The sequence below is a fragment of the Gobius niger genome (assembly GCF_951799975.1).
Source record: "Gobius niger genome assembly, chromosome: 9".
NCBI lineage: Eukaryota > Metazoa > Chordata > Actinopteri > Gobiiformes > Gobiidae > Gobius > Gobius niger.
The window spans coordinates 9,544,859-9,561,998 of NC_136860.1; the positions used below are offsets into that span (position 1 = coordinate 9,544,859).

Consider the following 17,140-nt stretch of genomic DNA (forward strand, 5'->3'; position numbering starts at 1 on the left):
ATGGGCAATGCTATTTATTAGTTTATTTTGTCAGGACAGTGCATGGTAATGAACAGACATGGGCCGGATTGTAGCAATGGGCTAATCTGTTCTCTGCCACTCGCGCTCTCAAACACACTCTCACTCATCCTGGCCTATTGTACATGTTTAGTTACACAATGTGGGAATGCAACTATGCCGGTCCGGCAAACTGGAGTAGCTGAGCGCAGCTTTTCTTAGTTTTCCATCTACAAAATATCTGTCATCTAGAACCAGAAAACAGAACAATAATGTGTGGAATATATGCAAATTTACAATATCGGGTTCATCTCCAATGTCAAGAAATGTGGAAAAATTGGGAATAATTTGAGGGAAATTGGGAGAAATTGTGGCAAAATTAATTAATTGTGTAAAATAAATAAATTACATTAAATTAAATGTAAAAAAGTGGGGATGAGCGGAAAAATTGGGGAAATGAGAAAAAAATAAAAAATAAATTGGGCTAAAATAATGAATTTGGGCTGAACTCACTTCCTTTAATGCTGTGCCTCGACCAACAACATCAAAACCCAGTCTCATGAGATGATGATAACAATAATAATAATGCATTGGTTTTATATAGCTCTTTTCTGGACACTCAAAGACGCTTGGTAAGCTACTATTCTAGCCACAGCTGCCCTGAGGTAGACTGACGGAAGCGAGGCAACCAGTCTGCGCCATCGGCCCCTCCGACCACCGCCAACCACTCAATCACTCACTACATTCGCCAGACTTCCTGGTGTTCCCAAACGGTCTCCTATCCAAATACTGACCAGACCCTCCTGCTTAGCTCCCAAGATCTGACGGGACCGGGCAGAGCAGAGAGAGATATATTTTTTTCTGTGCCTGCTTTTATTATTTTTAAGGCTTGCCCTAACTTTGGGTGTGATAAAGAACAAAATTCTATACTGCTGTGTTCACATTTTTAGATCTCACATTCCACCTTTAACAGTAACCTTCTGCACATTGATGTTGTTGCCCTGGCGACAGATGTGCGGCCTTATCTTTGTGTCTGAAATCTCACTGTGACGTCTTCGCAGGTCAAACCATTCAAAGCAGTGTTTTATTATTTGGACTAAAACATGGCCGACCCTGCCCTCCGAGAACTTCCCACCACCTGCCCCCGTATCGTCTACTCCAGGGACCAACTGCTGGCCCTGCAGAGCTCGGCAGAGGGCGGCCCCCACCTCATCCCTGAAGATCTGAAAGTGCGTATGACCGACTAGACCCATTTCTCAAAAACATGGTTATGGAGGTTCACTGTTTAGGGTCATTACTCAAACAAACATACACTACACATATTTATCTAGATCAATTAAGTCCAATGTTTGTTTATATCACACTTTTGCCTCCTATCATGGAAATCCAATGACATTTCATCACAATTTGACAATAGTTCAGCTAAATGAATCTAAATCAGCTAAATCAAATCAAATGATAACCACCCAATGCCAGCGTCACAAACTGACATTGTATAGGTTATAAAACCTATGACTTTTTTCTACCACAGGTGGAGAAAAAGAAGTTCAGAAAACACAGAAGAGGATGCCGAGCAGGAGTGAGAGTTCGGGAGAGGAGGCTCTTGCAGGAGGCCAGGAAAGAGGAGTCTGCTAAACCCGGCCCTCTAACATACGTCACAAACCAGCAGCCACAACCCGCTCCAGAGGCCGCGGCGAGGCCCGAGCTGACCTTCGAGCAGGCTTTCCAACTCTGCGTGATGAGTTTAGGAGGATTTGAGTTCTCTTACATGGAGAGTCATTTACTATGACCCTTATAGCGTCAAATATGGACTCACATTTCCCACGTGTGGCTAGTTTTTAATAAGGTAAATGGATAGAGGACAGTTTTAAGAGCTACACAAGCATGTCATTTCCAACATGGCTCTTCAGATGCTGCAGATGCTTTTGTTTTAATATTGTAAATGTCATTTAGGATCAAACCATAGTTTATTTTTGTACATGTACTCGAGGTGCTGGGATCCTGGATGAACTTAAGAGAGCCTCATATTTCTGCAACGACACAACAACCATAAAGGACATGATAATGCGGAGCAATCGAGGGGAGGTTTGAGACATTGTTGTTTCCTGCATCGAGTGAATTCAGTTCAGGGTTGAGAGTAGGCTACACAATTCACCCACTTTAACCGAGCACAAAATAAAACGATACAAACGTGTCTTGAGTTAAGATGTTATAGGACATAAAACGATGAATGGACGTTGGGCCAAGGTCAGTGCAATAATGTGGGGTTATATGATGGATTTATGTATATCTGATTTTTTATCTTTTATTCACCAAAACTGAGATATACATTTTTTATATAAAATAATTACAGAATAAAATGAGCTTTTACTGATGTTGAAGCATCATGTTGTGAGGCTGTTGTGTTCCCTCAGGGCCTGGACAACGTGATATCATCAATAGAAAAATTCATTCACAAGTTTATCGCGATATTTTGCTGAAAAACCTGAGACATTCACAAGAGCCGCAAATGGACGCGGACCTATCTTGCCTTGTATTCACTGTGGAGAAGGTTCCGTCTTCACAAAGTCATAGCGAGTGCTGTTCTAGGTAGCATTTTTTTAACAACCCATGTCATCTTTTCCCTTGCCTTGTATGATGCAAATATTGATCTCACTGTTTTTCCACTCGAGGCCGTGCTGAAACAAATGGTCCACAGTCCTTTTAAGAGGACTCTGTTGCTTTGTACTAATACACTGTACTGTTGCACTGTACTAATATGCACAGATTGCCATTCATCCAGATATTTCTCAGTTGTCTCTTTACAAAACAAAACCTGTGATGTTGCAACAGCAGCAACACAGACACGACACCGGCGACTGTGGCTACAGCTTCAGCAGTATCCAGAGTCATGAATGAGACATGAGATATCTTTCACTTTTGCCTCTGAAATCCTGCACTGTCACTCAAAAAGGTGCCACTAAGGGTCCACAGTGCCGTCATGCACGAGCTTAAAGGGATATTTCAACCCGAAGAGACTCACAAAGACAAATTGCGTTAGAGAGGTTTTATTGAACATGAAATGCGATTGGGGCGGAAGATTGCATCGTCGATATGGAATACATGGCATCGATGGATGATGGCCAGAATCTTCCCCCGGAGCCTGGACACTGGTGGTGGTAGGACGAGACCCGATGAGCAGAGCCTGAGGAGAGGCCAGGCGGAGGAGGGGCGGAGGAGGGTCGCAGCGCGGCTGGGAAATGGTCGAGTGATTGACTGGCAGGCTTAAGAGGCAGACCCTGGCCGATGAATGGCTGAAGCAGGGAGAAGCAGCTGCGATTATTGGCTGACGTGAAGGTGTGGCTTGACCTGGGGCTGTGATTGGATGATTAGGAAAGGTTTCCGTTGATGAGGCGATGGATGAAGGCTGCAGGTACGTCTCCCGGTTGAATTTGCGCTGAAGCTTCATTTCAGGATTTTTGACATAGGGCCTCTTTTCCTAGTTATCCAGAGTGTTGCTGATTTCTGAAGATATTTTTTTTTTTCGTAATTCATGCAGTTCTTATATTTGAAGAGTTTTGTGGCACTATAGGCTAGTGCAAGGCTAGCGCATTTCTATGGTATCAGCTAGCCTGCATTAAAAACAGTCTGACCCGCTCCACAGAGCACCTGAGGCAAATCACTTATAACACCAGACTAACCATGTAAATGTCTGTGTCGATAGAATAATTTCTGGAATATAACTGACCTTGCATCACATGAATGATCGCTTTTTGAGAGACTATTTTCTAGCAGATCACTCCGCCACTGCGTAGCTTATACAACCACGAAGCTGATGCTGCTCAAATATAAGTTATTTTAAATGCAAAATGGTTCAAATTATTCTCTGGACACAGACATTTATATAGTTAGTCTGGCGTTATAAGTGATTTATAAGTGAGGTGCACTGTGGAGCGGGTAACACTGTTTTTAATGCAGGCTAGCTGATACTGTAGCAATGTGCTAGCCTCGCACTAGCCTAGCGCCACGAAACTCTTCAAATATAAGAACTGCATGAATTACAAAAAATATCTCCAGAAATCAGCAACACTCTGGATAACTATAGGACATGAGGCCCTATGTCAAAAAATCCTGAAATATCCCTTTAATATAGAAGCTGCAGTTACACATATGACCTGAGGTGGCAGTAGTGAGTACAAAAATGTCCAACTTTGCATCCAGTCCCTTTAAAGATGGCTGCGCCCCACGTGACATGGAAGTAAATAAATACATTTTCAATAAATCGCGTTATTTTGAAGATGTTGTTCCAAATACACTTAGATAGAACGCTGTCAATGAAACTAGCGCTGAAATATCACTGTATTTGGGCCAATTATAAGAAATACATTATACTACCATAATAATATAAACATTTCATCTATTGTAGCCTGATTGTGTGTTTTTGTGTTTTTTAGAACACTTGGACAGCGACATTACGCTTCGCCGGGACATTATTTCAGTGTCAGTCCGACCCCTCGCTTTACTACCTGGATGAGAACTTAACAATCCAGGTTAAAGGGATTGAGGAAGACACAGGTGAGCGCAGGGGCGGACTGGGACCAGCCTGGCCCAACCACCCGCCTTAACGGAGCGCATTTTCTGAAGTTCGGCTTTACCCAAATCTAAAAGCTTTACGACTGGAGAGCAACAATGTAATGGCTCATTTGAAAGCTAAGACCTGAAAAAGTGATTGTAACATTTTGTCATATTTTTGTCGTTTTTTCATTACTTTTTTGTGGCTTTTTATTGCGTTTTTGTCACTTTTTTTCTATCATTTTTTGTTGTGTTTTTGTCACTTTTTTCTATCATTTTTTGTTGTGTTTTTGTCACTTTTTTTCTATCATTTTTTGTTGTGTTTTTGTCACTTTTTTTCTATCATTTTTTGTTGTGTTTTTGTCACTTTTTTCTATCATTTTTTGCTGTTTTTTGTCACTTTTTTTCTATAATTTTTTGCTGTTTTTTGTCACTTTTTTCTATCATTTTTTGTTGCGTTTTTGTCACTTTTTTCTATCATTTTTTGTTGTGTTTTTGTCACTTTTTTTCTATCATTTTTTGTTGTGTTTTTGTCACTTTTTTCTATCATTTTTGTTGTGTTTTTGTCACTTTTTTTCTATCATTTTTATTGCGTTTTTGTCACTTTTTTCTATCATTTTTTGTTGTGTTTTTGTCATTTTTCTATCATTTTTTGTTGTGTTTTTGTCACTTTTTTTCTATCATTTTTTGCTGTTTTTTGTCACTTTTTTTCTATCATTTTTTGTTGTGTTTTTGTCATTTTTCTATCATTTTTTGTTGTGTTTTTGTCACTTTTTTCCATCAATTTTTGTTGTGTTTTTGTCACTTTTTTCTATCATTTTTTGTTGTGTTTTTGACATTTTTTTTCTATCATTTTTTGCTGTTTTTTGTCACTTTTTTGTTTGCTTTATTCCTTGCTTTGTTGTCTTTTTTTTGTTGACTTTTCATCACATTTTTCATCACTTTTTGTGTTGCTTTTCCGGCACATTTTTGCTTTCTTTTCATCCTCTTTTTTGACGCTATTTTGATGCTTTTCTCTCTAGCTTTTAGATTTGGGTAAAGCTCGGTTAAGGCGGGACCGGTGGCCCCAGAGCCAGTGGCCCTTCTGTGCTCTTCCAGAATGGACATATGGCCAGTCCGCCCCTGGGTGAGCGTGTATATTATCAGCGTGATGGAGTTTCTTAACCCCCTCCTGTGCCGATCACATTATCTCCAGTTTGACTTTACTCAAATCTTAAAGCTTTTTGAAAAAAACTTGCGACACAATAGCAACAAAAATGAGCCGAAAGTAAGGATCGCAACAAAAAAAGTGACGAAAATGTGACAAAAACGCCACAAGAGTCACAGAAAAGTGGCAACAAAGTGACAAAAGGAAAAGGATCCATTTAAATGAGAGCCCATATCTGAGCAAACAGCGCCTCCTAGTGCACAAAAGGATGAATAACAATACAAATTTCATATAATAGGCTGCGGCTGCTACGACACATGTTTTTTGCAAAATAAGAAGAGACACATTGAGAGCTTTCATATCAAAAATAGAGCTTTATATTTATATAGTATGATATATCAAAAATAAGTTCTGTGTAAGAAGTGTCTCTGGTACAAAAGCGTCTCTTATTATGTCCTCATGATTGTCTCCTGGGTAGGAAGTGCGCACTGGGCAGGCGCGGGTTCACACTCGTGCCCCTCTTGACGCGTCCTTGGCGGGACAGTCCCAGGTAGACTGTGCGGTGCAGCGCGGAGGAGTAGGTGTTGTAATGGTTCTCCTCCATCGTCTCTCTCAGGTGGCACTCGTCGGAGAACTGCTCCTGCACAAAACATGAAGGTAATGTTTAAAGTGACAGAAAACAGCCACGTACATTTAGGGAAAAGCCATGAGTCCAGTGAGTGGGAAAAACAGCACATGTATTTGTCTTTTAAACTTTTCCTATAGATGATATTAATATTAAGGGGGGAAATGACTGATATAATATATATGCTTAGAGTTACAGATGGTTTTAAATTCCCTGGTCCCATAGAAATCTGCCATGTTTCTGACTTCAATGGTTCAGCAATATATAATGCCATTTGTTTTACTTGGTATAAAGGCATGTTGATCAGTTCAAAGCAAAAAAGTGGCGTGAACCCTGCTTCGTCACTGCATCTTTTAACACACTATCATAAAGGAGACGGTAAAATAGCAAAGAGGGAGCAATATTGGATTTTGGCCAAAATCCAATAGAAAGTCTATGGGAAACTGACCAAATACTTTTTTTGCCCACTCTATCTATCTATCGATCTATCGATCTATCTATCGATCGAACCGCTGGAGTGATTTATATTATCAATGAGTTCCTGGTAAATGATCACTTGTGTGTTCGGAAATGGCTGCCGGATGTAAATATTTCAGTGAAGGAGACGCTGTGTTTCGAAAGGTCAGCAAGTTTGTCTTGAAGCTAGGCTGAAACGTTCGCTTTTTCAGTAAAGTCCAAATCTCCGCCCCTTCATTTGTTCCTTGACATCGTGTCCATACTGTGTGTGTCCATGCAGAGTTGTGTGGTGAGTGCACATGTGTACCGCTGTGTAGACCCGTCCGCCCTCAGTCATGCACAGGAACAGTTTGCTCTTCTCGCCCTGGATCCCCACCACGCCCGGCCTCACGGAGAACACCCTCAGCCAGCCTGCAACACAAGAGGGGGGCCGGTGAGTTCTTATGCAATGTAGTATGCAGCCTTAAAGGGGCTAGATGCAAGCTCGCCATTTTATACTCACTACTGCCACCTCAGGTCATACGTGTAACTGCAACTTCTAAATTAAGCTCGTGCATGAAGGCAATTCGGACCCGAAGTAACAACGTTTTGAGTGACAGTGCAGGATTTTAGAGGTGAATATGTCTGAGCTCATTCTACACATTAGGACATTGTTGGAACATGTAGGGGGAGGAAAATACATTATTTTGACATTTTTAAACTCTGTATAGTCCCTTTAATGGAAAAAAAGAGATAAAATAAGACTTATTGACTTGCTGCAGCAGCTCAAATGAATTGCTCAAGTGAACACAGGAGGGTGCAGACTGTCAGGGAATGTGTGAACACGGAGGATGGTAACAAAAATAGAATCAAGAGGTAAGAAGGCAACACATGCACAATGAAAAAACAGCTAAAGTAAATCAATTTTGCCCAAATGATATGAAATTTGGAATAAAGCTCATTTTGGGTTTTTGTAGAGAAATGCCAATATTTGTGAATGCATGTGAAGGACATATCATCATGGGCAAGTATGGTCTATTTTAAGTTGTTGTGGGAGAAAAATAGCAAAAAATCTGTTGCATCTCATCTTAAAATTTGAAATTACAATACAATTCCCTGGCTCTAACTGCAAAAAAACACAGCATATTCTCTTAACTCCCGCCTGAACCGAGAGGATCTTTTTCCTCACGTCATCAGATTTTTTTCCATCATTTTTTTTGTTGGGCGTTCAACTCATTTTTGTAACTTTTTTTGGGTCATTTTTGGTCACATTTTTGTCATTTTTTCGTCAATTTTTTTGAATCAAATTTTTGTCATTTTTTGTAATTTTTTAGTCAAATTTTTATCACATTTTTGTCATTTTTTTGTAGCATTTTGTCAAATTTTTGTTATTTTTTGTCAATTTTTAGCAATTTTTTTGGTCATTTTTTGGTCATTTTTTGGTCATTTTTTGGTCAATTTTTTATCAAATTTTTGTCATTTTTTGTAGCATTTTGTCACATTTATGTCATTTTTTTTGTCACATTTTTGTCATTTTTTCGTCAATTTTTTTTAATCACATTTTTGTCATTTTTTGTTATTTTTTTTGTCAAATTTTTATCACATTTTTGGCAATTTTTTGTAATTTTTTTGGTCATTTTTTGGTCAATTTTTTATCACATTTATGTCATTTTTTTGGTCATTTTTTGTCACATTTTTGTCATTTTTTCCCGTCCGTTTTTTATCTAATTTTTGTCATTTTTTTGTCACATTTTGTCACATTTTTGTCATTTTTTGGGTCATTTTTTGGTCAAATTTTTATCACATTTTTGTCATTTTTTTGTCCATTTTTTGTCAATTTCTTATGACATTTTTGCCACTTTTTCATCAATTTTCCGTCACTTTTTTGTCAATATTTTCTCACTGTTTTGTCACATTTCCATCATTGTCTTCGTCTCAGTTTTGTTGCTATTTTCACAGCTTTTTTCCAGAAGCTTTTGGACTGGGGTAAAGCCAAACTGGAGAAAATGTGCTCGGTTCAGGTGGGAGTTAAGGGGTTAAACCATGGGGGGGGGGGGAAGTACACAGAATATTCACAAGCGGCACCCAAGTGTGTCAGAAGGTTGTACACATAATAAATCCAGTCTATCTGCTCTATGACGTGTTTGGACACATATCTCTGCTCCAGGACTGCTCTGATATAAGGACGAGCTGCTTCTTATCCACCGCAGAGCTGAAGAGGAGAACATATGGAGGGACTCACAGGACTCGTCTGGGATATGCACGCCCCGGACCCCTCCTTCGGACGGGATCTGCAGGTGGAAGCCTATCCCCACGGGGCAGTACAGCCTTTGGGGAGCGCCCCTACTCCACAGCGGCCCGGGATCTGCGTACAGAGAAAGTAGATGTCATGTATAAACTAAAGCCCCGTTTCCACTGGCAGGCCCAGCCCAGCCCCGTGCCCGGTCTGCCCTGTTGGGCGAGCGTCCCCACGGCCCAGGCCAGGACCAATCCGGGCTGGCCAGGCACATGTTTTTGGACCGTTCACTGAGGTAGGATGTTTTATTTCAGAGCTAACGGCTAGTATCAAAACACAACAGATATGAAACCGAGATAAAGATGATTATTTTTTGAGCGGCTCGTTCACAATCTTTGCGCCGTTTTTATGTTTATTCATTGTTAGCCGTTCGCTTCAAGACAAACACTTGTCTGCCACGCAATCTTGAGCTCTTTATTTTTTTGGACAAGACACCACTACGAACTCACAGGGAAATAACGGGGACAGGAAGAACATCTACTTGGATCATCCTTGCCGTGGGTGAAAAAAAAAAAAGTGTGTTTTCTTTAGCTTATTTCTTCATAAAAAAATCCCTATTTCTAATGTCAAAACGTCCATATATACCCAAGGTTCTAAGATCAGTTTTTTTTTAGAGTTTAAAGAGTTTAAAGAGTTTTTATAGGCTCTTTAAACTATAAAAACATTGAGAATACTAGGTGCACCGTATGTCCGCGTATTTCGGGCATTTTTTCACATATTTTTGGGTGGGTGTGGCTGCCGAGACCTGGCAACCCTGTGTGACACTCCTGCATACGCTGTTGAAAATTGTGATTTTTGCAGAAGATAGCATTTAGCCGCTGTTTAGCTGGTGCTACTGTTGGAGCCGGCCCATTAGTCCGACAACGCATTAGTCCGAAAATGTCCCATTGAGTAGGGGTTGAAAAATATAATTAGGTTCCGGCAAGAGTCCAAGACCTGACCTTAAGGTTAGGGCCAGTGGTTGCATATGGCTCTAATCCACAACACCACTGGGTTAGAGATGTTGGACTAATGGCACCTCTGCTCAATGGTACATTTTCAGAATAATGAGACGTCAGACTAATGGGTTGTCGGACCAATAGCATTGTGGAGCGCCCACCTTACTGTTAGCAAAACATCTGCATCTTTTAGCTGCTTCTTTCCTCTAGTATTTGCCTTGGCACACCTGAATAATTCCCTAAACCCCAACAAAAGGCAGTGTTTGTCCACATTGTTCTCATCATGGCTCACAAAACATTTCATCGCCATTCTGTTGCTCAGTAATGCAAACTCTAGTGAGAACATTTGTGGGAGTGCAATGTTTATGATGGTTATGTTGCTCCAAATCCAGATGATCTGTCCTTTTTTCCTGAATGTGTGTGCTGGACTCCACTGCCTCCTGACGCTGCTCTAAACAGCCGCACTCATTTACGTGTGCGCGCCTGTCACATTGACAATACACAGCAATCACCCGTATCAGAGGCATAGTCATAATTTTAAGTCAGTATTCTAGAAATGTTTTCTGTTATTAAAAGTTTATACATGTCAGGTTAGCCGTGCTAAATGTTGTAGCTCCGCCTCTCACTCGGGGCATAAATAATAAACAACACGAGCTGTATTCGATACCCATCTGATGGAGACTCTAATTTTAGATTGTTAAATCATTTTTAGGACATTTAAAGGGATGTTTCAGGATTTTTGACATTTCCTAGCTATCCAGAGTGTTGCTGATTTCTGGAGATATTTTTTTGTAATTCATGCAGTTCTTATATTTGAAGAGTTTCGTGGCGCTAGGCTAATGCAAGGCTAGCGCATTTCTATGGTATCAGCTAGCCTGCATTATAAACAGTCTGACCCGCTCCACAGAGCATCTGAGGCAATTCACTTGTAACACCAGACTAACCATATAAATGTCTGTCCATCCATCCATCCATTTTCTTCCGCTTTATCCGGGGCCGGGTCGCGGGGGCAGCAGTCTCAGCAGAGATGCCCAAACTTCCCGATCCACACACACCTCTTCCAGCTGTTCTGGGGGGACCCCGAGGCGACACCAGGCCAGCTCGGAGACATAGTCCCACCACCGTGTCCTGGGCCTTCCACGAGGCCTTGTCCCACTAGGACATGCCTGGAACACCTCCCGCGGGAGGCGACCAGGAGGCATCCGGAACAGATGCCCGAGCCACCTCAGCTGGCTCCTTTCGACGTGAAGGAGCAGCGACTCTACTCCGAGCTCCTCCCGGGTAACTGAGCTCCTCACCCGATCTCGGAGGGTGCGCCCAGCCACCCTGCGAAGGAAACTCATTTCGGCCGCTTGTATTCGCGATCTTGTCCTTTCGGTCATTACCCAAATCTCATGACCATAGGTGAGGGTGGGAACGTAGATCGATCGGTAAATCGAGAGCTTTGCCCTCCGACTCAGCTCCCTCTTCACCACGACAGACCGATACAGCGACCGCATCACTGCTGACGCCGCACCGATCCGTCTATCGATCTCACGCTCCTTCCGTCCCTCACTCGTGAACAAGATCCCGAGATACTTGAACTCCTCCACTTGAGGTAAGGACTCCCCACCGACCTGAAGAGGGGAAGCCACCTTTTTCCGGTGGAGAACCATGGCCTCGGATTTGGAGGTGCTGATCCTCATCCCGGCCGCTTCACACTCGGCTGCAAACCGCCCCAGTGCGTGCTGGAGGTCCTGGTTCGTTGAAGCCATCAGAACAACATCGTCCGCAAACAGCAGAGATGAGACTCTGAGGCTCCCAAACCGGACACCCTCCGGCCCCTGGCTGCGCCTAGAAATTCTGTCCATAAAAGTAATGAACAGAACCGGTGACAAAGGGCAGCCCTGGCGGAGACCAACACGCACCGGGAACAGGTCTGACTTACTGCCGGCAATGCGAACCAAGCTCCTGCTGCGGTCATACAGGGAACGGACAGCCCTTAGCAGAGGGCCCCGGACCCCATACTCCCGGAGCACCCCCCACAGGGCACCACGAGGGACGCGGTCGAACGCTTTCTCCAGATCCACAAAACACATGTGAACTGGTTGGGCGAACTCCCACGAACCCTCGAGTACCCGATGAAGGGTATAGAGTTGGTCCAGTGTGCCACGACCAGGACGAAAACCGCATTGTTCCTCCTGGATCCGAGGTTCAACTATCGGCCGGATCCTCCTCTCCAGCACCCCGGAATAGACCTTACCGGGGAGGCTAAGGAGGGTGATTCCTCTGTAATTGGAACACACCCTCCGATCCCCCTTTTTAAAGAGAGGGACCACCACCCCGGTCTGCCAATCCAGAGGCACTGTCCCCGACCGCCACGCGATGTTGCAGAGACGTGTCAGCCAAGACAGTCCTACAACATCCAGAGACTTAAGGTACTCAGGGCGAATCTCATCCACCCCCGGAGCCTTGCCACCAAGGAGCTTTCTCACCACCTTGGTGACTTCAGCCCCGGTGATGGGCGAGCCCACCTCCGAGTCCCCAGCCTCTGGTCTTTTTGCGTGACTGAGCGCACGCACAAAGACCAGGCAGGTACACATCACCTCGTCTAAGCTCAGGTAAGAACGCATCTCAGTTTGGAAAAACAATGGCCTGTTCCTTTAAAGGTATTATGCAACTTTTTATGCGGAAAAGACAAATAAAAAAAACAATTTGATATTGATGCGCACTTTAACTTTTTGTGACCCAATGGCTTTAAGAGTGGTGCATGGTGCCAGTGGCCTCTACAACCCTCCGGGTGAACTGTTTTGTAAGTTTTCTGGTGAGAGGGTCCGTCAGCAGTGAAAAATAATTAAACCTGGAGCCACCGTGATGGAGAGTAAAGGCGCCATGCTGACCACTCATACATCTGCTGGGGCACTAAAAGCTCATATGCAACAACAGCATTGTGTAAAAAAATCCATAATGATGGTCAGTGACGGGACGTCTGAAAGAAAGAGTTGTGTCTTTGCAGTGCGTTATCAACAGTGTTCGGGAGAATACTTTAAAATTTTATTTAGTTACAAAATACTTATGTATTAACCCATATTTTGTTACAAATATGTAACAAAATATGTATTTTTACATATTTGTCCATTGTTCTTTATACTTAGAATATTTCCACATTGATGTGCACATTATATTTAAGAATAAATGTGGCATAAAAACATGTAGCTGTGCTTGCTTGAACGACATTAAAATGCACACAGATTAGAGCATGGTGCACATGTGCATTGTTTGCATGAGTGCGTAAGGAGTATTACATCTTTATTGGTATTTTAGGAGAAGAGACAGATTATTGATTATTAGAAGTGAAGCACAATAAAGGTACATTTTCCCTGGTCCTTTTGACCTATTCTTTATTATTAAAGCAGCACTAAGTAACTCATGCTCCTAGAGGCCATAAGAGCGCCTGCAGGTGTCGTAGCATGTTATGTTTTTTACTCATTAATTGTCCTTGACAGTAAATACTACGCTGACAGAAAAGACAAAGGCACAGAGGGATATTGTTCATCCAATTACACAATGGAGATCATTTTTTTCACTCAAATTTGGCTCTAAATACTGTTTAAGTGGTGCTAGCCCGCAGTTAGCTTTGCCCGTTAACGTATTGTGCCTCCGACCTGGAGCAGCGAAGTTACAATTGTGGTTTTCTGGCCAGAGACACCAGGGGGAGATGAAAGACCCCCCCCAATCATCCTATTAACACTTGTATTACCCAGAGGGACTACGGCAAGGATTTATTATAGTAAACAAGTTACTTAGTCATTAAATTAAAGCAGTACTAAGTACCACAATGTACTGTAGAGGTGGGTAGAGTAGCCAATATATATTTACTAAAGTAAGAGGAACGTTTCTTTGAAATCATTTTACTCAAGTACAAGTAAAAAGTAGTGACCCAAACAATTTCTCAAGTAAGAGTAAAGATGTTTCAGTACTCTGAGTAACTGTTCGAGCAAAAAAAATTGATTTATTTTCAGTGTGGAACATGTGGAAATGGCAGAAAATACAGAAAACCTAATTAATTCTACAGGACAAGGAGCACGAGGCGATCTATATCTACTTTATAGATCAAAAAAATAAGCATTTTCCACTTAAATATTTACTCACAGTGGGAAAAGTAACAATTATTTTTACTCAAATAAGAGTAGGGATACTGAAGAGTAAATGTAACTGAGTACTACCCCCCTTTTAGAATGGTTACTGTAGTCTCAATACTCTCAAATGAAATGAGTCTTCTGAATATTTATTCTGATTATCAAATGAAAGGCTTTGAAAGAGGAGCTCATGTTTGGCTACCTGAAGTCCTAGTAAAGCAGCATCTCCATGGAGACGAGCCGGTGATGTCCCGCTCCCGGCAAAGCTACGCGTCCGGTCTGAGGCCGCGCACAGTAAAGACACATGTTTTCTTAGGTCTTTTACACCATGCAAAATAGCTGTATTGAAATCAACGCTTGCATTTGATTCCATTTACTGGTGAAATGTCGCACAGGGCGGCTTTAAAACTCGTGACCCCTCATCCCCCGTCAATCATTGTCCCTTACCTCTCCGGGCTAAAGCCTCCCTCAGACGCTGGCCCCACAGTCCTTTGAACCTGGAACACGCTCCGAAAGAAGACAGCAGCAGCAGTCGCAGTAGCAGCATTCGAAACCCGAACCCTATACTACACATGTCCTGCTTAAAGAGGGATTATCCGAGTCATGGAGTGAGACGGTCGGCATAAGTTCCATTTCAAACAACGTGCTACTGTCTCTGGTTGTTTGGGAAGTTTTGAAAGAAATGCCCCAAGTCCGGCTTTTATACATGTTATCATCGTCAAGTGACAGCTGATGCAAACTGTCTGTTCACTCACAATCACAGCAGATTGGGGAGGTTTGGTGATAAGGATTTAAAAGGTGCTCATTGTTTGCAGACACAAACAAGTTAAAGTGCATATACAGGCTTATGATGATGTATTAATCATAGTTTTACAGCTGTGAGTTATGGCGCCTGGGTTCAGGTGGGGGTTAAGGTTTAACATATAATTCTCCTTTATTTAATAAAATGCTGTTCTTGGACAAAGCAATTTCCTAAACGCAAAATTTTAAACATTTACCAAAACGCTTTTTTGCATTTTTGCCATATGTTTGTCATTTAACCTCTTAACTCCCACCTGAACCGAGCACCATTTTCTCCAGTTTGGCTTTACCCCAGTCCAAAAGCTTCTGGGAAAAAAGCTGCGAAAATAGCAACAAAACTGAGACGAAAACAATGATGGAAATGTGACAAAAAAGTGAGAAAATATTGACAAAAAAGTGACGAAAAATTGATGAAAAAAAATGCAATGACAAAAAAATATGACAAAAATGTGATAAAAAATTTACCAAAAATGACCAAAAAAATGACAAAAATGTTACAAAATATGACAAAAATGTGATAAAAATTTGACCAAAAAATTATAAAAAATTGACGAAAAAATTACAAAAATGACAAAAAAGGAAAACAAAAATGTGATAAAAATTTGACAAAAAATTACAAAAATGTGACAAAAAATTACAAAAATTTGATGAAAATTTGACAAAAAATTACAAAAAATTACAAAAAATTACAAAAAATGTGACAAAAATGTGATAAAAAATTGACGAAAAAATGACAAAGTTACAAAAATGAGTTGAATACCCAACAAAAAATGATGGAAAAAAAATCTGATGACGTGAGGAAAAAGATCCTCTCGGTTCAGGCGGGAGTTAAGAGGTTAAACAGTTCTGAATCCAATGACACAAAACTTAAAGCTGCATGATGCAACTTTTTGTTATGATAATTATGTGTGTATTTGACCTTGCAGTGACCCGGTGGCTGTATGAGGTCAGCATGGCGCCTTTACTTTTGATCACGGTGGTCTCTGCATTGATCCAGGGCCAACTGTTTTGTAGGTTTTCTGGTGAGAGGCTCTGACAGCGTTGAAAACCTTCTGAACAACTGATCCTGCAGCGTTGGAGAGACCACTGTGATGGAAAGCAAAGGCGGGTCACTACAAGGTCAAATACGCACACATATCAACTTTTATTTCTACATTAAAAGGTTACATAATGCAGCTTTAAAATACAAATTTAAAATGATGTTCTGATCCATTTCATGAGTCATTACGCTTGCAATAACTGCTTATAATGTAGTTTTGGTGTCATTTGAACTCAAACACCGCCCCGGACGTGGTTTAAACATGTAAACCTCACAATTAAAGGCCTCTAACCTGGGACCTTCTTGCTGTGAGGTGAAGGATGAGAAAGGGCGAGGTCTGGATTCAGTGGAGGAGGTGTGCCTGGATCGGGAAGTCTGGACATCTCTGCTGAGACTGCTGCCTCCGCGACCCGACCCGGCCCGGAATGGTAACTGCCTAAGCAAGTCATATTTTGGGGGATTAAACTGTTTTCTGCTCAGTCTGTGTGTGGTTTTAGTGTCCGCTGTTACATTTTTACAAAAATGCATAAAAACTAGATTATCATTTTCTTCAAAAACGAAATCTGGTTTAAACAGTTGAACAGTTCACGTCAGAGCAAACACATTGTAAAGAGAACACCTTGACTATCAAAATGACGTCGATCAAACATAACCTATGGATAATCATCGCTAACGTGGGCCCACAGCCTCCATCTGATGCTGATCTTTTACCTTTCAACTATGTTCCTGATGTTTTCCTGCAGAGAATACATAGATATATATCATAATACAGGTCACAATAAGCAAATAAATAGAAATAATCATACTCGTGTGTACTGAGAGGAGTGCCCACGTGCACTCGCTCTGGAAACACATTCTGGTGGATATTTATCTATGACTAAACATGCCGTCAGGTTCTGTCTGTGAACTACATGGGCCCAGGAGGGACAGACAAAAGAGAACAAGACACACCTGAACGCAGAGGCTGATGAGATAAAGAACTCTGCAGATAATAGGTGACTAAAATGTTAGGATGTCTTTGTTCGTCGCTCTTGCAAATGTCAACTGTAAAATTGTGAGGACCCACTATTGTAACTGAAGAGGCAAATTAGGCCAAAGACGGATCAATTTGTGGGACAAGTCATTTGCCTGGAAATGCTCCCTCTTATTTGTCTATTAAATATCCAATCCCTATGAACACAGGCCTAATAATG

At 41.6% G+C, this 17,140-nt stretch overlaps 2 protein-coding genes across 2 annotated transcripts in view; both read right to left on the reverse strand.

Annotated features, from left to right (window-relative positions):
- Positions 1–6,152: 6,152 nt before the first annotated feature.
- LOC306968416 (fibroblast growth factor 6-like) lies at positions 6,153–16,330 on the reverse strand (the record flags this gene model as incomplete). Its single annotated transcript, XM_079563763.1, has 4 exons — positions 6,153–6,335; positions 7,084–7,187; positions 8,998–9,120; positions 16,240–16,330. The coding sequence occupies 4 exons, from the start codon at positions 16,328–16,330 to the stop codon at positions 6,153–6,155; spliced, it is 501 nt and encodes a 166-aa protein (XP_079419889.1).
- LOC306967802 (complement C1q-like protein 2) overlaps positions 10,165–17,140 on the reverse strand; it is a 339,758-nt gene continuing 332,782 nt past the window's right edge. The window contains exon 4 of the mRNA XM_079562992.1: positions 10,165–10,175. The gene's annotated coding sequence lies outside the window, so the exon portion shown is untranslated. The remainder of the gene's footprint in view (positions 10,176–17,140) is intronic.